Here is a 25,187-nt window from a genome sequence, read left to right on the forward strand (position 1 = left end):
GTCTTTTTTATACAAATAGCTGTTTTCTCCTATCAGATCTACAAAGGTTGATAACATTTTTTAGATATCAGCATTTTCAACAAGTGTGAAATAAAGTTTTTGTTTGGGAGTCAGCAGCTTATAGGAAAGGCTCAAGTTTTGTTTTATTTGGGAACTAAAATTACACTGAGTGACTGTGCTTTTTTGTTTTTTTACTTTATTTGAAGATGAAAAGTACTTCTTTTTCCAAACTGTGGGAGATGGATGTGCACTTAACCATAAACACGGCAGGGCAGAGTGTCAGTTTTGTGCCCATATATCTGAGAGATGGTAGCTCTACTGCTAAAGAGCCCACAAAGATACTTCTGCTCACTGGGGCTTTATGTCCGTTCCTGGTTCTCTTCTGAAACAGCTCTCTTTTTCAGTCATCTGAATTCACATGGGGTCATAGACCTGAATTCTCGCTCACGGAAGTCTTCTTAAGAGACATCTCCCCTTCCTCTGCCTCTGTTGTCCACTCTTCTAGCCTTTTCTAATGAGTTTTCTCTGTCGTTGCAGTTGGCTCTTCTTTTGGTTTGGCCTTGTTTTAGAACCTGATGTTTTTGTAATAATTAAAAATTTTAGGAATCTTTATATAACTTATAAATTGTTTATCTTCACAAAAGCTGTTTCAAATCAGTCTTTTTAAAATTTTTATCTAGCAATGAGGAGTTTTGTTGCACATTGTCCTGAACTCCTAACTGAAGATGTGATTAGAAAATTGATGACCCCTATTGAATGTGCCATGACTATGATGTCACAGTAAGTAGGCAATTAGAACACATTAACATCCAATTTTATATATTTAAAAATTGCCATGTTTTGTAATTCCCTATACTGTCATATAGAAAATGTACTAAACTTTATGTAAAGTGACTTTAAAAATTACAGTGATATAGACTGAAATAAAATTGTGTTTTATAGTGTTTCTCTTACTAATAGTAAAAGTCACAAAATAAAACAAAAACATAATACTTATCAGTGTACTTTGACGGTACATTGATATCGTCTGGATATCATCTGGATATCACATTGATTTGACTGGAAAAGAATGTTTTAAGTACTGCTTATTCTATAAGCTGATACGAACTGTACTTTTGACATTTTAGCATCCCCTCTGTAATTAAAGCCCACGGAGCTCATCTGAAAGCTAGTGCTGCCATGGTCCGTTTACGGCTTTACGATATCTTGGCGTTGTTACCTCCAAAAACGTACGAAGGTAAGTAAAACTTGCGGATGTTTAATAAAAATTCTTCATTATGCCTTTCCAGCTCTTCACAGTATCATCGAGTTCTGACCCTGGCTGCCTCACTGACTCACTATGCAAAGGAAGGCCACCATTTTCCTTTTCATCATACTGAGTGGCTAACGCTTGTTGAGCACTGCTGTGTTTCTGGTCCCATCCTAAGCCCTTTATAAGTATTAGTATCTTTGACTCTAACCACAGACCTTATAAGGCTAAAATATAGCTTTGTTTAAAGGTGAAAAATCTTGGGTACTTAAAGGTTGTGTAGCTTGCACGGGTCTGGGAGGTAGTAGCAGAGCTTGGATTCAAACCCAGCTGGTTCATATTCAGAGTCTGTGCTTTTGATGACTATCCTGTTATGATATAGCCAATAATTTAGGAATCTGGAGGGAGAATATTAATGTACTTTTGCAGAAATTAAATGTCATATAAATGTTAATATCCCAGTGCAAACATGACTGAGAACTTTGATAGGCCCTGGTTCAGTGTTTGCACATCATTGAGTAATTAATAGTAAATAATAATCATATTTAACATATTTTAAATAAAGAACTTTTCCTGAATTTGAGTCTTTTATTTAAATAATTTGGACTAAAAGGCATAATCCAATAATGAAGAAGTGCCATTATTGTGTATTAAAACTAGCAATGAAACATTTAATACTGATTTTTAAAAAAAGGAAATAGGGATTTAATTATTTTACTTCTGTTGAACATATTGCTGCTCTTTGTAGGTAATGATTGTCATCTTCTTAAAAAGTATTATTTTTTATCTGATCTGAGTTCTGTTTTATAGGCTCTTTCAACGCACTTCTTAGAGAGCTGGTGGCAGAATTCACTTTGACCGACAACTCAGCCAATACAACTACTTCCCTCCTCAGATCCCTCTGCCACTATGATGATAGTGTTCTACTTGGGTCCTGGCTTCAAGAAACTGATCATAAATCAATTGAAGACCAGGTAGTAAACTATACATTGAAATGATTACTAGCTTGATTGATAAACAGTGGTACTAGTATACATTGTCATTTTAAAAGAAAATATTGTAGACTGAGGTTTACTTTTCATTTATCTTTCTTAAGACATTTAAAAGTATCTTCTTAGTGGTGGATAAATAAGGAGAAAAGGTAAGCAGCAATAGTTAGAATTGGGTGAGTTGTCTTTATTTAATAGGCTGTGTATTTCAGTATCCTGTGGCTGCTTTTGCAAAGATCAGTTTTGACTAGCTTTTTGGTTGTTGGTGTTCTGTTTTGCTTTAGTTTACTCTGTGACAGATCAGAGAGGAATAAAATTTAGTAGACTGAAGATTTAGAACCTTTGTTGCCCACTGAATACATTATTTCATATGTATTTTTTTAAAAGTTTCTAAAGGTCACTTTAAAAAACTTTTTTGTGGGTTTAAGTTATTCCTGATGTTATTTTGCTTACACATTTTAAGGTGGGTACTATAAAAATGTTTTAGAATGAACAAGATTTTAAAAAAAATTATATCAACCGTTGTGACTTTGTTTAGATAGCCAAATTACATACTTCTCTATTTAAACATTTCCATAGTTAATCATTCTGTTCTTTTATTATTACCTTTTCTCTCTCCTCCTCTGTTTTACTCTTCACGCCCAGTACTTGGTAAGTGAATTTCCTAAAGTAGATTTCAAATGATTTTTATGTCCTCTTTTTGCAGCTCCAGCCAAACAGTGCATCTGGGAGTGGGGCTCTGGAGCATGACCCATCCTCCATTTACTTACGAATACCTGCTGGAGAAGCTGTGCCTGGGCCTCTTCCCCTTGGAGTTTCAGTCATTGATGCTTCCGTGGCTCTTTTTGGTGTAGTGTTTCCTCATGTTTCTTTTAAACACCGGTTAGTATAAAGTCATAGTTAAATATAAATTATTTTTAAGTAGTAGATTTTCCCAGCCAATGAGTTTCCTTTTATTTCTCATTCATTAGGTGTTTTTATTGTGAAAAGATGTGGAATTTTGTCATTCTTGTATTGCATCAATTGAGATGATTTGGGGTTTTTTCCTTCATTCTATTAAGGTGCTATATCACATTGATTAATTTTTGTCTGTTGAGCCATTCTCAAATTCCAGGATTAAATCCCACTTGGTCATAGTATATAAACCTTTTAATGTACTGCTTTAGTTTGCTTATATTTTGTTCAAGATTTCTATGTCAGTATTTGTTTTCGTAATTTTCTTGTAGTGTCTGCCTGTCTTTGATATCAGTATAAAAGTTTTCAAAATATATTCTGGATGCAAAAAAAAAAAAAAAAAAAGAGAGTTCAAACAATAGTCTCACAAACATAATAACATAAATTGCATGCAGACTCCACATATTTTGAAACTGTTCTTCAGGTTTGAGTCCATGTTCCGGCATCTAATAACTATTATATTGTGGACCAGGTCTTATACAACAAAATTTTCAATGTAGTAATTTGTTTGCTGGTTTATAAGGCATAGTATGTTTGCCTGTATCTTTAATTAGGGACAGCAGTTTTCCAAGTTTTTTGATTTTGTTGCTGAGAAAGTAAATGAATGAGAAGTCTACCCCCTAATGTGACATTTGTCAGATGTTAAAATCTGGAAATTGGAACACTAGAGTAACTGATTCTTTTCTTAATGGGAACATTTTAGTTTGCTATGCTTTGCATCCACAGACACTGTACTTAACTTTTAGGTGCTTTATACTTAGAGTGATTTTCCCAGAAGAAGGACTAAAAATGAATTGATGTAAAATCTTCACAGATAGTTCAGGTTTTGAAAACTATGCCTTGAGAACATTGTTGTATTTGTATAGAAAAGATAGCATATCTTTACATATGTAGGTTACTTGACTGTTTTTTAACCTGAGGGGAGAATTTTAAATATGGAATGTTACTTTATCCAGATATCTTCAAGAAATCTGGTTGCCATGTGAATGTTAAAGACTTAAAACTGAAAGAATCCTATGAAGCATCTATTTTAATGTTCTTGTTTTAAAAGTAAAGAAATGTAGGTCTGAGAGCTTGTGGTTTGCTAAAAATTATACAGCTAGTTGTGAAAGCTGTAACTAGAATCCAGGATTATCTTAACTTTATTAAATCACTTTTGTGAAACAAGATGAAGTAAAAATAGATAATTCTATCAAAAATATAATATATAACATAAATATCCAGGGATGGAGGAATCAGTGAATACATTATGGAAAGTTGATAGGCTGAAGTATGTTTTACAGAGACAATGTTTTGATATCAGCAAATGCTCATTATATAATTTTAAATGAAGAATGTAAAAGACAAGTGTTGCAGTTTCGATTTTAAAATATGTAGAAATGTTCAGTGGTTATTCCTAGGTAGTAACTTTTTCTTGATATTTTTCAAGTTAAAAGAAGTAAATACTTTATAGAAGGGGAAACCTTTTTTTTTAAGTTGAGCGTTTTAGATCAGTTATAGGCACACGATGTTTGATGGCTGTGTTGGAGCACATGTACATCTTCTTAGGTGTGTGCCTGAAAGCAATGTGGACAGTACCCTGCTTCCTCACCATAGACGTGGGTCAGTGTCAGAGAGGTGTGCGCATGTCAGCCCGAGCAGGTGTCTTCTAAGAACCTCTGACTGGGCTTCCTCCTGGAGGAAAGATGGTTTCTTCCTGTTGGGTTTTTGAAGAATGCTTTGACTTGAGACCTGTGGCCTTTTATAATTGAGCTTAAACCCTTCCAGTGAAATTCCCCTAGATTCCTTTGCCCACTCCATTTCTTTTTAGGAGAATCTGATGTGACTTCATTCTCTTTAATCAGAATAGTCTCAAATGGCTGTGATTTGGGGAAGAGGGGTAACTGTCTCATTTTTTAAAAATGAAAGAGTGAAACAACCAATTCACCTCTGATTTTTCACATTTAACAAAAGTGACCAAGCTAAATCTTAAAAAAAAAAAAAAATCTAATTAGCTTCCAAAAACAAGGCATGAAGTACTATTTTCTTCTGTGTGTGAACATTTTAAAATTTCCAGCCTAAAAGTCTTCCACAGAGATGCACAGCTAATGATGGTTATTCTGTTCCAGAGACCTTGAGCATCTACTTTGTTGCACACTGAAGATGACTCAGATTATGGCCTCATTTTGCTGGTTGAAACTTAATGTTAGTCTCTTGTGTTGTGCCAGTTAGTTGTTTCGTGTTTGTCTGTTAGTTCAAAGAAGGGGGGAACTGGTTTAGACCAGGGAATGAAAATCGAGAAGTGATAGCATGGGGCGTTATTTGTTAAACAGCGTGTCTTATCTCTGTTTTTTGAGCCATATTTGAATAAAAAGTAGTGCTAATGTAATCTTTATTCTATTATAGATTACAGATGTTGGATCACTTTGCTGAATGTGTTAAACAAGCCAAAGGTGTTCGCCAGCAGGCAGTGCAGCTTAATATCTTTACAGCTGTACTTAGCGCACTGAAGGTATTTACTTTTAAAACATAGTAAATGTTCTAAACTGAGATTTTAACTAATACCTTTAATATAGTAGTTCAGGCATACCAAGACTGTTATATAATCTATAATATTAAGTTGCTAGTCTATAATATGGTAATATTAAGATATTACTGTTTTAAAATAAAAGGGCAACAGGTAAAGAGTTTAAATGGGCATGAATTAAATCATATTTTGTAAACTTTAGGGAAAGGGATGTAGGCACTGGTTATGCAAAAAAGATTTGTGCCATTTATATAATCATTAGTATATGTCCTATTTAGAGATTGTCAGCTACCAATGTCTGAGTTTTTTTAAAAAGCAGTGGCGTGGTCATGGTTCCCCTCAGTGGCTGGAAGGCTAGCAAACAACTATAATGTTTCTGTACAGTATACCTTTACTCATAGGTGTGCTCGCTAATGGCTCTGCTGTAGTTAACACTTTCCCTAGGCAGCATGACTTAGATTTTTGGCCTCAAGTAAATAAATAATTTTAAGTTCCAGGACAGTAAGTGTAACTAGAACCAGAGACGTTAACCTTTAGAATGATGAAGAGACTTTGTCAGCATTCATGCTTTGTCACTTTGTCATGTCTGACTCTTTGCGACCCCATGGACTGTAGCCTACCAGGCTCCTCTGTCCATGGGATTCTCCAGGCATGAATAACGGAGTGGGTTGTCATGCCCTCCTCCAGGGGAGCTTCCCAACCCAGGGATCGAATCTGGGTCTCCAGCATTACAGGCAGTTTCTTAACCATCTGAGCAACCGATGTTCGTTTATTGATTATTCTTACCTCATTTTGTCTTTAAGTATCTATTGGATATACTCTTTGTGACGTAATTATTGTCTCTGGCATTTTTATATAAATGTATCAGGGTTTCATGTTCATCAGGCCTTTTTCTTTCCTTAAAGTTAGAATGATAAATTTCAATCAGTTAATCACAGTTATTTTAATAATACTGCCTGCCAAGTCGCCCCAGTTGTGTCTGACTTTGTGCGACCCCATAGACAGCAGCCCACCAGGCTCCCCCGTCCCTGGGATTCTCCAGGCAAGAATACTGGAGTGGGTTGCCATTTGTCCTTTATATATAAAAACAACTTTTAAGTATGTGTCTTTGGTAGAGACACTCCTAGGGATTGTTGGTTTTAGGGCTGATTCAGCTATAACTATGTTACGTATCATGATCTGAAATCATGTTTAGGAAAGTGATTGCTGTCAATTTAAAAGGTGTGAATTCTAAGCATAGTATATGCATGGGAAAGCTGGCTGAAGAGAGTAACGTGTGAAGATGTTAATTTACAAATATTGCAGTCTTTTTTTTTTTTTTTTAAATAACCATAGGGCCTCGCTGAAAACAAAAGTACTTTAGGACCAGAGGAAGTTCGTAAATCTGCTCTGACACTGGTTATGGGGGCTCTGGACAATCCAAACCCCATCTTACGATGTGCAGCAGGGGAAGCTCTTGGAAGAATGGCTCAGGTGGTTGGAGAAGCAACTTTTATTGCTAGAATGGCCCAGTATAGCTTTGACAAGTGAGTCTCCCTATCAACAAGTAACTTTCTCTCATAGTCGATGATATCGTTTAGATAATCCATAGTTGTTATTAACCAAACCATGTATTTTCTACATGGTACATGCTTTCAATGTGGTGTGGGTTTCTTTTTCAGCTCTTGAATGTTATATAATGGAATCAAGAGGGTTGTTAGTAAGGGTTTCTCTCAATTATGTGTACTTTGCTCTTAAAGAGGTGCTTTGAAGTTCTTTTCTCTCATTTCTGCTCCCCCCCACACCGTTGCCATTGTTCTTTCTGTTAATATTTCACTTTTTGGACAAGCCATTCTTTTTCTAACTATTACTAAGTTTATCATTATTTAAATTATTTCTGAAATGGGATATATTTAGCATTAGCTTTCAAGAATTTTGTGGCATTTAAAAGAGTGACCTCAGAGATCCAAATAAATGTGATTAAGATGATAAATAGAGTTATTAGTGACTGTTGGTTGTTAATCAAGTACTGAAGTAGAGCAGTTGAAAATCAAGAGTGGGTAGGAATTAACACTTGAGTAATGTAAACTAATCATTCTTAAGTATAGTATATGTTGAGTATTAATTATACTAAACTACATCGTGATTAACAAGAGAGCAATTGGGAGAAGCAGTGGTTGTGAAGTAGTAATTTTAAAGAAGTGTTCTCTGAACTCTTCTGCATCTGAGAATTGTCCTTGTCTTCACACACAATTGGCACAGTTTGGTGGGTTGAGGATAATGCCCCAGTGTTATCGCTTGACTTACTAAGGATAATACAAGTGGGGAGAATACAGTCAAAATATTCCCCGTCACTCAGTCATCTGCAGAATGGCTTCAGTTATTTTCTAGTGATAGATTAGCTTTACCTTTTTCAAGTATCTCTCATTGATCCTGAAATCAACTTTTGTTAAAGTTACTTTAAAAGAACCAATCTTAACTACCTATTTTGTGGTTTGTGTTCTGTTATTAATAGGTAAAATTGGAATTTATTTCTTTGGAAAACTCTGGAATGGTTAATTTTTCTTTAGTGACCAGGGGTTTTAATTTATGTGTCTTCAATACCTATCAGAGTATCTGTTTCATATCGATTCTGGTGAAACACAAGGACATTTCATTCATATTCATACCTGTCCAGTTAATGGTTTGCAGGTGTTCTCAATGCTTAGTTTCATTAACTTTTCCAAATAAGTTATTATGATCTAAAATTAATTATTACATAGATTTCAGGTTACCCATTTTTTTCACATTTTAATTTATCTGAAACTGGGATTTGTCGTAAAGTCTCCATGTAGTATAATTATTAGGCAGCATTCTCACTTTGACACCTCTGGGAAATGTATATTCTTATATCTTAGATGATTTACTTTATTGAATAGATTATTATTACTGACAAAATTGGCTCAGCTTTCATTTTAGCTCACTGGCATGAACTTTGAAAAGTAGCTATGTGAAGGAAGCTTTCTAATCTGTGTAATGCTTTAGGATGCACAGGTATCCTTCATTCTTCTTTCATTCCTCAAAACAACTGCTATATAGGAGGAATGATAATGTTTTGTTTTACAGATGGAGAAACTGAGGTATAGAGAGATAAAGACCCCTTATCCAAGGATATAATATATTAGAAATATTGCTAAAGGATTTCCCTGGTAGTCCAGTGGTTAAGACTCCACACTCGCAATGCAGAGGGATCAGGTTCAATCTCTGGTCAGGGAAGATCCTGCATGCCATGTGGTGTGGCCGGAAAACGTACTGCTCTGGATGCACTTAGTTCACGTCTTTCATCCCTGCATTTCCTAACGTCTATTCTGTCTTGACAGCATTTGTATTTTTCTTTGCCATAGGCAAACTAACCAGCCAGAGTCTTGGGATGGTTTTTTATCCCTTGACTTTATTTCACTTTTATTAGTTTAATTATGGATGATTTGTTGAGAGTTATAATGCAGTTTGTTTGTTTGTTTGTTTTTAGTAATACAGTTTTGAAAATGTAATCAAAGTTGGCTTTCTAGGCTCCTTTGCTATTTTAGGAGCTTTGTTCTTAGTGGGATTTTCATCTTCTCTAACAGTAACTATGTTGGTGCCTGATTATGTCATAGTCTTTTTGTCTTATTTGTCTTTTATTGAAAGCACCAGTGGTTAAAATATATTTCAAATGGCTCTTGTATTTTTGAGGAATAATTAATATTAAAAACTCTGAAGTTGTAGTTTCTTCTTCATGTTTTCTCTGAAATGAAAATAGGCTTGTATTCAGTGAAATGTGTGATTTTAGCCATTTTAAATTAAGTCTCTAACATTTGTTAATGAGTAGAGAAAGAAATAATCATGATTGTAATCTTTTCTGATTTCCAGAATAGATCCCTTTTATTGTGTGATTCATAAGCTTGTTGTTGCCATAGGGAAAGAGAAGAAACAATCCCTGAAGCATGACTCTTTTCCAGGTTGAAGTCAGCTCGAGACGTCGTGTCCAGAACCGGCCACTCGTTGGCTCTGGGCTGTTTGCATCGTTATGTTGGTGGTATCGGCTCAGGACAACATCTGAAGACCAGTGTCAGCATTTTGTTGGCTCTGGCACAGGATGGAACATCCTCTGAAGTCCAGGTAGGATATCAAGTTTTTATTATGAAGTTTGAAAATATTATTTGTAGGAAAATTTATTTCTAAAAAATGGTAATGATTTTGATGAGTTGTTAGGGAAAATGTGTTAGGATCTTTCTCTATCATTTTGTTTTATGAATGTGTAACAGGATTTTGTATTTGAACCTAATCCTAAAGTCTGTCTTATTCTGGGAATTTGACCCATTCCATACATTCCTTGAAGCATAGTTTCTTTTTATTATTTATTATCCTTGGTACATGTTTCCTCATCTTTGTATTTCCTTACATTTGGTAGATTGACCAAATTTCTTTTAATAACCTTTCTTTCTCTCCTCCTGTAATACCCTAACCCAGGTACAGGGCCATGGGTTGAATCTTCAAGTGTACTCCTTGAATTTCATTTTTTCTTTCTCTTCAAATATTTTATATAAAAATAGATTTAATTACAGTAAGAGGCAAACACTTCATGTGTGTGAAGATATCCTAGATTCTTGATTTGCCATTTCACACTGATGCACCAAAAAAATATCGAGTATGTGAATCCAGTAGCTTTCAACTCGCCAGCTTCATATTAGGACTCAGATGATGACAGAAGAGACAAGTTTGATTGCCATTATTGCCTTTCGTAGGTGTGTTTATAGATGGGTTCCTTCACCATCAGAAAAGGATTCAGAATCCACCAGAGGCTTCTTAGTCTACAGGCTTAGTTTGCTTTGACTTCTTGGAAAATGTTTCCAGCAATAAAGCACTAAAGAACTAAAAACTAAAAACTAAAAACTAAAGAACTAAAAACACAAATGAAATAATCTTGCACCTTACGAGGGTCTATGCTGTTGTTTTTTTTTTCCTAAACACTGTTTCCACAGTGGTCTGCAAGAAAAGAACACAACTGTAAAATTATTTTACCTAAGAAGATGCTGCTTTCTTCTTTTATGTCAGAGAGTCGGTGCTAGTTTTCTTTCCTTTGCCTTCATCTTTTTCTCAGTCCTCTCTTGCTTCAATTTCTTAAAACCACACTCCTGTAAGTGACTGCTTCACATGATTCATTCCGATGACATGGCATTTTACTATCATGTAGATCACATACATTCCCTCAAAGCTGCTGTTTCAGTTCTCATCTGCACAAGAACAGTATGGTGGCATTCTTCAGTTTTCTGTAAGGTCTCTTCTGTGACCAGAATCCTAACTCAAAAATTATACTTCACAGTCAAATTACTGTATACATGTATTCAGCTGTAATTACTAGAGCTTTATTGTTGCATAGTGGTTTCTTTTTTGTATCCTCAACTCCTGTGTTGAGACCTCTGTTCTTACTTTGTTTTTACTTGATAAGAAAACTTCCTTTAACAATAATAATCTTTGTTGTTGAGTGGTGTGTTTTTTTGATTCCTTGCATAACTGAAATAAAATAACTCTATTTAATCTTCAAATTTGAGTGATATTTGGTCGGATATACTATTCCTGGCACACAGTCCTTTTTTTTTTCATTATTCATAAATGTTTTGGTATTTTTTGTGTTACATGTGAGAGTCTCATAGTAGCTTAATTTTTTTAGTTAAATTTCCACAGATATTAACTCAGTTATTATCTCAGATATTATGTTTTTTATCAGCTATCTATATAAGCTTTCAAATATGTTCTTTAAGATGTAGAAGATAACATAGAAGCCAATAATCAAATTAACTGACGTACAAATACTGTAAAGTTTTTCTGCAGTGTGGCTTTGAATATCCAGATATAAAATTTTGGTGATAAATACATTTTCTTCTTTTATGCTGTGCATGTATTTTCCACTCCCAAAAGACTTCAGTTTATGTATTGACAATAAATTTCTAACATAATGGAGCTTATAGACATCATAGCGGTCTTTTTCCTTGGCTTTTTATTTCTTTCGCTAAGGAACTTATCTGAAATATGTCTATATGTTTATAACCTAACATTTTGGTTTACTAGCATTTTCCCTCTATCCTTGAAGCTTAGAAATTTCATCAAATTGTGTATAAGTTTATCTTTTCTTTTTCACTTTCTGATACTTATTTGCATATTGAGCCTCTTGTCTTTTTCCTCATTATTTTAAATTTTTTGTGTTTTCACTATGTGTTACAAGATAATCTTCCAACTGAACCTCCAATTGAAAAAGTAATGATTTTTGTATTTCATAATCTGTTTAGTTGCTCAGTCATGTCTGGCTCTTTTATGACCCCAAGGACTGTAGCCCACCAGGCTCCTCTGTCCTTGGGATTTCCCAGGCAAGAGTACTGGAGTGCGTTGCCATTTCCCTTCTCCAGTATTTAATAATAATTATTCTTTTTTTCTAGCTTTCTACTGAACATTTAATATAAATCCTGTTGTTTTTTTTTTTTAAATCACTTCTCCTTTTTACTTTAATTATATTGCCTTAAAAATCCTTGCAATAGTTTTATTAAAATACTTTCTTTTCTTCTTCCATTAATTTTTTTCTCCAGAATGTGTATTCTGGTCTTCCTCCCACAAGCTGCTATATTCCTATTACTTTTCTCAGTAGTTGTAGTTTCTATACATAATTGTCCAACTCAGGTTGCTTGATTCCCTAGGATTGGAGTAGATTGACAAGTAGTAGAAAGCAAGGTATGGATTTTTTTTCCTACCACATTGTCAAGTTGGGAAACTTCTCTATTGAGACCCCTGTGTCCTTGGCTCAGGAGTGCAGCTCTCCTTTGGAGATGCCAATAGCAAAAATAAAAGGTACTGGTTTCCCTCTCCGCTGGGAGGAATGAGAAAGTTGGACCAGATGATTTTGACTTATGAAACGAAAAAGGGAGAAGGCAGTTTCGCTATCTGTTAGGATATACTCTGTGCTTCTTGCGCTGTCTGTGTCCTAAAGACCAAGAGAGAAGAGATGGAATGGGACCAGAGAAGGGGTGCTGAGATGGCCTTCACATCCCTTCTGTAAATAGACTGGCAGCCAGCACACCCACTCAGAACCTTCTAGACGCTGTAGCCCAGGCTTCCCAGCATAGATGGTGTCTCCCTGCATCCTTCTCCTTGACACAGAGAGGCTTCTAGTAAGGCTGCAGTTGAGTTAGGAAAGCCAACCAACAACACCCCCCATCTCTCCCGCACTTAGCTGGTACATGCTCCTTCACTGCAGCGAAGCCCAAACCTATTACAGGCAAAGCACTCCAGTTTTAAAACCTATGAAGAGAGTTCTATAAATGAGGTGCTCAGAAACTGGAGAAGGAGGCAGACGTAGCATTGGTGCCGAAGCACTTCAGTCAGCAGAACGCCTGGGCTGTGGTGGGGTCCTACGAAGACCTCATGGAAAAGGTGAGGCTTCAGCCCTGGTGAAGAAGCGTGATTTTACTGAGAACAGGGAGGAAATGAGAGCCCAAACCCAGCCAGATCCCCGAGGTGTGAACTGTATAAAGCAGGACGTTTAACTGCTCTTCAGTCAATCCATTGTGGCTTCAGAAATATGTATGGGTAAAATCTCTTAAGAATTGAGAACTGAATGAGGTGTCTGAGAGTGTGTCTTTGGTAATAAAGCGAAGAGGTGTTTTTTTTTTTTTTTTTAAAGGTACTTTCTTTAACATGTGGGTGTGGGCAGCTTGAAGGATTTTTCATTTTCTTAGCCTGTGCTGATTACAGTACATTGCTCCAGGTTAATTCTGCAAATACTGTTAGCCACTAAGATTATTTGTGCTTAGTAAACATAAATTAGAGCCTGAAAAGATTCCGTGACTTGAAGAGCTGGTATGTGAATGTCATTGCTTGAGAAATAGATCTGAGTACTACAGAACATTGGTGTGGTCATGGTTTTATTTTAGGCTAGTTTCTTAGCAAAATTGTAAAGCCATATTGGATGTCCTTCAGTTCAGTTCAGTCGCTCAGTCATGTCCGACTCTTTGCAACCCCATGAATCACAGCACGCCAGGCCTCCCTGTTCATCACCATCTCCCGGAGTTCACTCAGACTCATGTCCAACGAGTCCGTGATGCCATCCAGCCATCTCATCCTCGGTCGTCCCCTTCTCCTCCTGCCCCCTATCCCTCCTAGCATCAGAGTCTTTTCCAATGAGACTTAGCATCCACTAAACTCTCATTACATAAGTTCCTCTTTTTGGGAATTGTGAAATGCATGTAATTATAATAGAGGAAATGAGTTCATCAGTGAAACTTTTTCCCTGACACTTAAAGTCACACTGCAAAGGAACTTTAAACATAGCATTTGTGTATTGGTTGCTTTGGTCATTGGCTACTAGTAGCTTATGTGTTGACCTTTACTCATTTAAGGAATATATTTTAAAATATTTCTATTCATTAAAAATGAAAGTATTAGTATTATGAAAATTCAAGTTAAAGTATCAGTTCACTATACTGTTTACAATAAAATCAATTATATTTTATTCCAGACTTGGTCCCTTCACTCGCTTGCTTTGATAGTGGATTCTAGTGGCCCAATGTATCGTGGATATGTAGAGCCAACATTATCTCTAGTTCTTACCTTGCTGTTGACAGTTCCACCCTCACATACAGAAGTTCATCAGTGTTTGGGTAGATGCTTGGGTGCTATAATAACTACTGTTGGACCTGAACTACAAGGTGAGTAACTTCATCTTAAGCTAAAGGGATTACACAGATAATAACTGTCTTTCAGCTTCCTGAATATTACCTTCACATTGCCTAAAGAAATCTTATACTAATAATTTCTGTGTGTTATGCACTGGCAATTTACTGAAAACCTGGAGCTCTCCTCTACGTGTGCTATTTTATTTACTCCCCTTAAGAAACCTGTGATATGAAGATGCTTTTTGAACTTTTGAGCAGAGAAAACACCTAAGTTAAAATGTTACTTGGAGCCCTATGAAGTCAAAGGTGAAAGTGGAGTTCCTTTGGCATGGGGTGCCATCCTCTTGTCTTCATGGACTCTAGCTTCACTTTTTTTTTGTTTTAACTCTAAGAAATATATTATTTTCTCTCAGGAATTAAACTCAGTGAAGTTAAGTAACTTGCCTCGAGTCATTCAACTGAGGAGTAGCAGATTTGTGATCCTAAGGCCCAAATACTTACCATGTACTTCCACTGAAATAATTCTACAAATGGTTAACTTAAACACTCAGGTCAGAAAATTATTGTGAATTTATGCAAAATACATGAGCTACTTTCAGAGCTTTCCCTTTTCCCCCTACTATTTATTAAATCTTCCAGTGAGTCTAGCTTTTTATATATATTATCTCATTTGATTCTAACAGCAATCCTGATAAAGGTATATCTCTCCATTTTACAGATGAAATACTGAGGCTGAGAAAGGTTAAGCACTTTCCCAAGATTTTATATATATTATATAGCCAGTGAGGGCTTCCCAGGTGGCACAGTGGTAGAGAAGCCGCCTGCCAATGCAGGAGACACAGGAGACGCAGGTTCAGTCCCTGGTTCGGGAAGATCCCCTGGAGAAGGAATGGCAACCCGCTCCAGTGTTCTTGCTGGGAAAATTTCATAGAGGAGCCTGACAGGCTGTAGTCCATGCACAACTGAGCACACACACAGAGACACACACACAGACACCATGCACACGCACACGCACACCCGCCAGTGAGTGGTTGGGATCAGAGGTCAAGCTCAGGTAAATTTCCTTTGCCTGTTTGCCTGCATTCTTAACTGTTATGCTTTGTTGCCTCCATTCAGATAGTTACTTAAAAAAAAAGAGGGATGTGAAAAAAGAAAGGACCTTTAGGAGGAATGCTAGGAATTGAAAAATATATGATTTATACATGTCTCTATCTTGGTCTCAGTGTCCTCTTTGAGAAGGTTGGTGTTTCTTTTCTTCCAGTGAATATCACAGGTATGTAGAGAGAATAAATATGTGCCCTTGATTAAGTGTAGGTGTCTACCAAGTGCTTTCTGATGTGATGGTGAGGCCTGTGTATTTCAAACTAGAATATGACTCTTGTGTGGCTCTGATTTCCTTGTTTGGTCTCTGTGGGTAAGTGTGTGCTCAGTCTCTGAAGTCATGTCCGACTCTTTGTGACCCTGTGGCTTGTAGTTGTCAGGGTCCTCTGGGATTTCCCAGGCAAGAATACTGGGGTAGGTTGCTGTTTCCATCTCTGGGGTATCTTCCTGACCCAGGGATCGAATCCATATTTCCTGGGTTGGCAGGTGGATTCTTTACCACTAAGCCACTAGGGAAGCCCTGTTTGGTCTTTATATAAAATTTTTTTTTTTGCATTGGTAAAAATTTTAAATCACTTACATTTGGCAGCTAAGACATTTTTATCTAGACGGTGTGTAATACTACACAATTTATTTTTCCTATCTCTGCTAAAAATTGCCATTAATCTTATTAGGAAAATAGAATTTGACATTATTTTATCATAGAAGTGGTACTGTTATTTGAACAAAGAACCGGAGAATAAGGAATGTTCTGGCTCTTCCAAAGGAAACAATGATAGGCTTAAAAGACAATATAGTTTATCAGAGGATAAATATAAAGCTAGGTAAATCTAAGATGCATTATTGTCATTCATAAACTGATGTGTTTTGAAATCATTTGTATATATTTTACAGAATTTTTGTTTACAAAACCATCAGAAAGAGGATTATTTTTCTTAAGCGACTCCTTTTTAAATTTTGATTGAAGCATAGTTGATATACACTATTGTATTCATTTCAGGTGTACTACTTGGTATTTCAGCATTTATATATATTATGAATTGATCGCCACGTTACGTCTAGTAACTGTTACCATATAGTTATCGTAAGATTGCTAACTGTATTCTCTATGCTATACGTTACATCCTTTGAGAAGTAACTTCTTTTTTGACGTTGGCTTTCAAGGAGAGTAATTTAGAGGATGACTTTCTTATAATAGGGGACAGGCAGGTTAGGCAAATTAACTATGATCCATGGGCCAAATTTGTCAGATGCCCACTTGTTTGGTTTTTTTTTTTTTTAAACAACCCATGAGGTGAGAATTGTTTGTAAGTGGTTATGCAGGCACTTCCCTCATAGAGTAGTGTGGATTTTGCCTCCTGGCAAGCAAAATAAAAAATATTGGCCCTCTTAAGAAAAGTTTGCTGACTCTTATTCTGTAGATTTTATTTGCTTGATAAAATGTAAGCTGTTAAAATGTAAGGGGAAAAAAAGTAAGGGCATTTCTTATAGTGATTTTTAATAGTTGCAGTATCAAACCTACGATAGAGCACATGTACTAGTTAATGTTAATTCAACATAGTTTTTTTTTTTTTAATTGAAGTACGGTTGATTTACAGGGTGGTGTTAGTTTCAGGTATACTTTTTTGTGTGTTTATTTGGAAAGGAGTTATTTAGAAGATAGTTATTTTCTAGGAATATTTTTGGTGATACTAATAATAAAATCATTGTATTTTATGTTGTCTTTTGCTTTGCTCTTAGGGAATGGAGCAACAATTTCCACAATCCGTTCTTCTTGTTTGGTGGGTTGTGCGATAACCCAGGACCATTCAGATTCTCTCGTCCAGGCAGCTGCCATATCTTGCCTTCAGCAGCTTCACATGTTTGCACCACGACATGTCAATTTATCCAGTCTTGTTCCTAGCCTTTGTGTAAGTATAAAGCTGTTTCACTCTTTTATTTGTTTAGGGAACCCAAAATTTGTTTTCCAAAAGATCAGACTAGAGCAAAGCAAAAAAATTAAGTTTCCTGGATTGTGCATTCTAGTTTCAGCTTCAGTAGTCACTTTATGACTGTTTATTTTATTCACTGATTTTCTTTTTCACCTTTTAGGAAATATTTTAATGAACTGTTAAGTAAGGTCCAGAGGACTTTCTCTGGACTAAACATACCTCAAAGCTGGGCAAGTATGTTGTACAGAGAGTGGAATTTCTTGGATGCAGCTTTAAGAATAAAACATTTTTTTCTTTTTTAAGAAATGTACAAAAATCATTATACATAGTACAAAAGGAAAATATTAAGGAAAAGTGTGGTTAACATGGTCAACAGTGATTGTTTACAATAAATGCTAGAAAAGACTATAGGCAAGCATATAAACAGAGAATCCTATCATAACCTAGGCATTCAGAAAAGATTTCTTTGAAAAAATGATATATAAGATGCAAACTGTAGGGTAAATAGGAGTTAGTTTGGGGAGAAATATGATATTGGAGTAACAGCACTTATTTTTAAGCAGAAAGAAAAATATGTGAAAGATCCTGAGATGGGAAGGAGGGAATGCATTTAAGGAATCGTTTAGTCAGAAGCTGAGAGGAAAAAGGGGGAGGTGGGTCATAAGGGCACAGGATGAAGCTGAACAGTTATTTAGGGGGAATCATTCCCACACCTTCAGGGAGTTTGAATGTGCCACAGTGTGGAAACCAGGTGCTTGTGAAATGTTTCCAAAGAACATCCACGAAAAAAATAGTCAATTAATAGTATACTCCAGATTGCATTCTGCAACAGGCTATGTGCCATCCTGTCAAAAGCCATGGCCTAACACCCAGGTTTTGAGGGCACAGATGGCATCTCTTGAGCACGGTAAACTAGTTACATGATACAGCTCTGGTATGTGTGTGCGTTCAGTAGTGTCTGAGTCCTTGCAACCCCATGGACTGAAGCCTGTCAGGCTCCTCTGTCCATGGAATTTTCTAGGCCAGAATACTGGAGTGGGTTGCTATTTCCTACTCCAGAGAATCTTCCTGGCCCACGGCTCAAACCCCACCATCTCCTGCATTATGGGCAGATGCTTTACTGCTGAGCCACTTGGGAAGCGCAGCTCTGATAGGCAACTGATAAATGTGATGAAGACTCAGACACACACTCCTCAGTTGTCTGGTTCCTCTGTGCATCTTTTTCTCCTTAAATATAATTATACTATGAAAGTTTTCCTTATGAGATGGAACATATTTAAGAGGATCTGGTCAAGTAATAACGTGAATTTCTTTATTTCATTGAAGGTTACCAGTAAGCCACAGGGAACATACTGAGTGTCCTGTATGTTAACGGAAAATAATGTATCCAAAATGATTTTTTTAGCATAGCATCAAGGGTTTTGTTACACGGTATATTGGAGCACTCTCCTGAACCTTTTCCAAAAATCTGGGAAGGAGATGCCATGGGAGATAAAAGATAAAAAAGAGGGCCACTAGAGTGGCTCTCTTGATTCCACATTACCAAATGCCCTTTGAGCTGTCTTCATTACCAAATCTTTTGACACTCTCTAAAAAATAGTTCATACATGGATTCATCCAAATTAGTGAAATCAGGGCTGATTTTTGTAAACTTCATGTTCATCTCTATTCAGCCATTGCCACCAGAAGAGACCATATTATGTGATACCATGTGTAATACCTAACACAAATGAGGTGATTTTTTTTTTCAGTAAATCTGTTAAGAGGTAAGCTTCACCACAGTAATCTTTATGAAATTATATAAAAATATTAAAATGTATATGATGGAACTGTTCAAATATGTTTTTGCAAGAACGGCCACCACTCTGAATTACTTTTATTTTCCTCCTGGCAAGTAGATGCTTGTTATACTATGTGATCAGTCGTTCTTCTGTCCAGATCTTTTCTGCACACAGCAAGTACATTACCTGGGATGATTGTGAGATGTCAGTGAGAAAAAGACTTGAGCTAAATGCCCACGTCGTCAGTGACAGAGCAGGGATATCTCATTGTCCTGAATATAAGTACATGGCAGGCACAAGAAGGGATAGGATAGCAAGATGACGTATGGTTTAAATAACAGGGCTTTCTGGGCTTCCCTTGTGGCTCAACTGGTAAAGAATTCTCCTGCAGTGTGGGAGACCTGGGTTCTATCCCTGGATTTGGAAGATCCCTGGAGAAGGGAAAGGCTACCCACTCCAGTATTCTAGCCTAGAGAATTCCGTGGACTGTATAGTCCATGGGGTCGCAAAGAGTCAGACAAGACTGAGTGACTTTAACTTCACTTCACAGAGGCCTAATGAAGGGAATGGCAACCCACTCGATTACTCTTCCCTCGAGAATTCTGTGGACAGAGGAGCCTGGCAGGCTACTGTCCATGGGATCACAAAGAGTTGGACATGACTGAGTGACTAACATTAACTAACTAGAGGCCTAATGTAGGAGCAAGCAGCACGGTGTTCCTAAGGTTTGCAGAATATAAGGAAGAAAAAAGAAGCTGCTTTGGAAAACAGTGAGGCATAATCTACAAAAGTTGAAAGTATGCATACAATATAATCCAGCAACTCCCCTCTAAAGTAAATACCTGAGAGAAATGCATGCACATGTGTGCCAAAAAAAATCCTCAGGAGTTTTCATTCTCGGGTTATTTGTGCTAGCCAAAAAAACAGAAACAGCCAAAGTGTGCTCCATTCTGCAGAGTGGATAATGGTATAATTCTTCAATAAAATATTATACAACAGTAAAAATGAATGAACCCCTATTATATGGAATCACATGGATGGGTCCAACAGACATATTGCTGAAAAGAAACCAAACACAGAAGAGAACAGACTTCATGGTTCCATTTGTATAAAATTCAAGAACAAGGCTACACCAGGCTCTACTGATAGATGTCAAGTAAATTGTGATTATATCTGAGCAGCTAAGAAGTTTGCGTGAAGCCACATTTTTTTTTTATCAAATTTAATGTTTTTTTCCTGATATTTTGTGGATTTTACCAGAAAGTTTCCAAACAAATACAAGTTAATTGTTACCTGGTTTACAGTGGCTGCAAAACACCATCAGTGATAATTTGTATCTCTCATATCAGAGATGTTGAAATGGAGGAGTGGGGAAGTGACTTCAGGATCGTTCAGTTCAGTTCAGTCGCTCAGTCGTGTCCGACTCTGCGACCCCATGAATCGCAGCACGCCAGGCCTCCCTGTCCATCACCAACTCCTGGAGTTCACTCAAACTCATGTCCATCGAGTCAGTGATGCCATCCAGCCATTTCAGGATCGTTAAAACTGAGTTTTTGAAAACATTATGTAAACCTTAAAATATTTTATTTCTTTCACTTTGACCCAGGATATGTTGAGTGTATTTTCTTAGCTATAATTCTATTTAATTGTAATTAAATGAAATTATATGGTGTTATGCTTCATGTATGTTTAATCCTTTGATCTTTTCCACAGTTGCATAAGATAGGTAGGACCTGTCTGTACAGATAAAAAAGCAAAACTCTGAGAGATTTGTTCCTTCCATGTCATATGACCATGCTTACCCTTACCTATAGGATATTTGAAAGTTTTAAAATGTCATTATTTTTAGGAAGAGAAAAGAAAACATTATGTTGAAAAAAATCTGATCTGTTAGGTTTTCTCTCCTCAGTTATATTTTGTTTTTTTTTAATACTCAGTATAATTTCAATGATTGTAAACTTTATTCAAAAATGAGTTACAAATGCTATATTAACAGCATAAAAATACATTATCTAGCATTGTGAAGGAGTGATGTCTTCCATATAATTGTTTTCCCCTCCATCATTTCTGGATGAGATTCTTTCTAAAATGTCTTGCTTTCTTATTTAAAAAGCAACATATGGAGCAGAGTTTAATATTTGCTTGATGAATCAGATTGATAGATTGAGTGATAATAGATTTATTATCTATTATATGATTTACTATGTATCATCTACTGTTCTAAATAAAATATTTGTTTTAACTTATTTTATTTTCACTATATTCCTGTGGGAAATTGCTATCCTCATTTCATATATGAGCAAACAAGGCACAGAGAGGTTAGGTAACTTCCCTAAGACCACACAGGAGTAAGTGTGTGATTTAAACCCAGTCTGGTGCTCGCTTCGGCAGCACATATACTAAAATTGGAACGATACAGAGAAGATTAGCATGGCCCCTGCGCAAGGATGACACGCAAATTCGTGAAGCGTTCCATATTTTTAGACACATGTACCCCAATGTTCATCGCAGCACTGTTTATAGCCAGGACATGGAAACAACCTAGATGTCCATCAGCAGATGAATGGATAAGAAAGCTGTGGTACATATACACAATGGAGTATTACTCAGCTGTTAAAAAGAATTCATTTGAATCAGTTCTGATGAGATGGATGAAACTGGAGCCGATTATACAGAGTGAAGTAAGCCAGAAAGAAAAACACCAATACAGTATACTAACACATATATATGGAATTTAGGAAGATGACAATGACGACCCTGTATGCAAGACAGGGAAAGAGACACAGATGTGTATAACGGACTTTTGGACTCAGAGGGAGAGGGACAGGGTGGGATGGTTTGGGAGAATGACATTCTAACATGTATACTATCATGTGAATTGAATCGCCAGTCTATGTCTGACGCAGAATGCAGCATGCTTGGGGCTGGTGCATGGGGATGACCCAGAAAGATGTTATGGGGAGGGAGGTGGGAGGGGGGTTCATGTTTGGGAATGCATGTAAGAATTAAAGATTTTAAAATTTAAAAAATAAAAAACTAAAAAAATAAAAATAAAAATAAAATAAACCCAGTCTGGCAACTGGAACCTGAGCTCTTAATTATTATGCAGTGGTATGTCTTATGGTTTATATCATGTGTTAGAGGGTACTATAGTGATTCTTTCAGGAACTTTTGAAATGAAAAATATTCTATACCAAAAGAATCTTTTGCAGTTCTTTTCAGATAGTTATGTTTGCTTAATTTTAATTTTGTATTTTAATATATACCTTCCTTTACTTTCAGTTCTTACTGTGTGCTCTACCCCGTGACTTTTCATTTGGTATAATTGATCTCTGTGCACTTTAAAAATTTCAGTGACATGGAGAAGGGAATGGCAACCCACTCCAGTATTCTTGCCTAGAAAATTCCATGGACAGAGGAGCCTGGTGGGCTACGTCATTCATGGGGTCACAAAGAGTCGGACACGACAGAGTGACTTCATAGTTGATTAACAATGTTGTAATACTTTCAGGTGAACAGTAAAGGGACTCAGCCATACATATGCCTGTATCCATTCTCCCCCAAACCCCTGTGAGGCCCATCCAGGCTAGCACATAACATTGAGCAGAGTTCTGTGTGCTATACAATAGGTTTTTGTTGGTTATCCATTTTAAATATAGCAGTGTGTACATGACCTTGCCAGAGTCCTAACTATCCCTTCTCCCTGGCAACCATGAGTTTGTTTTCTAACTTTGTGAGTCTCTTTCTGTTTTATGTTCATTTGTATTATTTCTTTTTAGACTCCAAATGTAAGGGTTTTCATATGATATTTCTCCTTCTGTCTGACTTCATTCAATATGACACTCGCTAGGTCCAAAAAAAAAAAAAAAAGTCAGTGACAGAGTTTAATAGGACTGTGTATAAAATGTGCAAAAGATCCTTCTGGGTTTTAATCTAAGTATATTATATGATCTTTAACCCAAGACTTGGGGCAGTTCTTTTGTAGCCTATTAAAATACTCTATATATTTTATTGGTATTACTAGTTTTTGAAAAGTCCATCATTTTGCTCTGTTGGAAACAAATAAGGGGGTTAAATGAAGAGCCTCTTCAGAAATTATGTGTTAATATACGTTCATTAGACAAGTAAGATTATAGCCTTTTTAAAAAAGTCTAAAATTGTTATGGTTTACAGGTTCACCTGTGTAGTTCCCATCTATTACTTCGACGAGCAGCTGTGGCCTGTCTCCGGCAGCTTGCCCAAAGAGAAGCAGCTGAAGTATGTGAATATGCCATGAGCCTGGCAAAAAATTCAGGGGACAAAGAGAGCAGTGGCACCAGTAAGTCCTTTTATCAGTCAATGTTCTTTTTAAGTATTACTTATTAAATAACATTTTTGCATTGAAATATCATCAATTTTCTTACTCTTTTAAATAAAACTTGTTACTTTTAAAATTCCCATATAGTTTTCTTGGTAGTTTTACATTTTTAACTTTTTAAACACCCTCTTCCAACAACACAAGAGAAGACTCTACACATGGACATCACCAGATGGTCAATACCGAAATCACATAGATTATGTTTTTTGCGGCCAAAGAGGGAGAAGCTCTATACAGTCAGCAAAAACAAGACCAGGAGCTGACTGTGGCTCAGATCATGAACTCATTATTGCAAAATTCAGACTTAAATTGAAGAAAGTATGGAAAACCAGTAGACCATCAGGTATGACCTAAATCAAATCCCTTACAATGATACAGTGGGAGTGACAAACATTCAAGGGATTAGATCTGACAGACAGAGTGCCTAAAGAACCATGGAAGGAGGTTCGTGACATTGTACAGGAGCTAGTGGTCAAGATCACCCCCAAGAAAACGAAATGCAAAAAGGCAAAAATGGTTGTCTGAAGAGGACTTACAAATAGCTGAGAAAAGACAAGAAGCTAAAGGCAAAGCAGAAAAGGAAAGCTATACCCATTTGAATGCAGAGTTCAAAGAATAGCAAAGTGAAGTGAAATCGTGCAGTCCGACTCTTTGTGATGCAATAGACTGTAGCCCAGGCTCTTCCATCCATGGGATTTTCCAGGTAAGAATATTGGAGTGAGTTGTCATTTCCTTCTCCAGGAGATCTTCCCGACTCAGGGATTGAACTCGGGTCTCCTGCATTGTACGCAGACGCTTTACCATCTGAGCTACTAGGGAAGTCTGGAGATAAAAAAACCTTCCTCAGTGATCAAATGCAAAGAAATAGAGGTAAATAATAGAGTGGGAAACACTAGAAATCTCTTCAAGAAGATTAAAGATACCAAGGGAACATTTCATGCAAAGATAGGTACAATGAAGGACACAAATGGTATGGACCTAACAGAAGCAGAAGATATTAAGAAGTGCCAAGAATACACACAAGAACTATACAAAAAGATCTTCATGACCCAGATAATCATGATGATGTGATCACTCACCTAGAGCCAGACATCTTGGAATGTGAAGTCAAGTGGGCCTTAGGAAGCATCAGTACGAACAAAGGTAGTGTAGGTGATGGAATTCCAGTTGAGCTAATTCAAGTCCTAAAAGATGATGCTGTGAAAGTGCTGCACTCAATAGGCCACCAAATCTGGAAAACTCAGCAGTGGTCACAGAACTGGAAAAGGTCAGTTTTCATTCCCGTCTCAACAAGGGCAATGCCAAAGAATGTTCAAACTACCACACAATTGCACTCATCTCACACGCTAGCAAAGTAATGGTCAAAATTCTCCAAGCCAGGCTTCAACAGTACATGAACTGTGAACTTCCAGATGTTCAAGCTGGTTTTAGAAAAGGCAGAGATCAAATTGCCAACATCAAAAAAGCAAAAGGGTTCCTGAAAAACATCTATTTCTTCTTCTTTGACTAGACCAAAGCCTTTGACTGTGTAGATCACAACAGACTGTGGAAGATTCTGAAAGAGATGGGAATGCCAGACCACCTGACCTGCCTCCTGAGAAATCTATATGCAGGTCAGGAAGCAACAGTTAGAACTGGACATGGAACAACAGACTGGTT

At 36.6% G+C, this 25,187-nt stretch overlaps 1 protein-coding gene and 1 non-coding gene across 3 annotated transcripts in view; both read left to right on the forward strand.

The window, feature by feature from the left end:
* HEATR5B (HEAT repeat containing 5B) overlaps positions 1-25,187 on the forward strand; it is a 101,359-nt gene that overhangs the window by 27,966 nt on the left and 48,206 nt on the right. For both annotated transcript variants that reach the window (XM_069583533.1, XM_069583535.1), the window contains exons 13-22: positions 681-780; positions 1,128-1,237; positions 2,060-2,223; positions 2,945-3,120; positions 5,578-5,683; positions 7,034-7,224; positions 9,655-9,814; positions 14,202-14,391; positions 17,200-17,369; positions 23,345-23,489. In XM_069583533.1, the coding sequence (XP_069439634.1) occupies positions 681-780; positions 1,128-1,237; positions 2,060-2,223; positions 2,945-3,120; positions 5,578-5,683; positions 7,034-7,224; positions 9,655-9,814; positions 14,202-14,391; positions 17,200-17,369; positions 23,345-23,489 (1,512 nt within the window). The remainder of the gene's footprint in view (positions 1-680; positions 781-1,127; positions 1,238-2,059; positions 2,224-2,944; positions 3,121-5,577; positions 5,684-7,033; positions 7,225-9,654; positions 9,815-14,201; positions 14,392-17,199; positions 17,370-23,344; positions 23,490-25,187) is intronic.
* LOC138438540 (U6 spliceosomal RNA) lies at positions 21,547-21,653 on the forward strand. The gene has a single exon (XR_011256452.1). It is a non-coding gene; the product is annotated as a U6 spliceosomal RNA (small nuclear RNA).

This window comes from Ovis canadensis, chromosome 3 (genome assembly GCF_042477335.2).
Source record: "Ovis canadensis isolate MfBH-ARS-UI-01 breed Bighorn chromosome 3, ARS-UI_OviCan_v2, whole genome shotgun sequence".
NCBI lineage: Eukaryota > Metazoa > Chordata > Mammalia > Artiodactyla > Bovidae > Ovis > Ovis canadensis.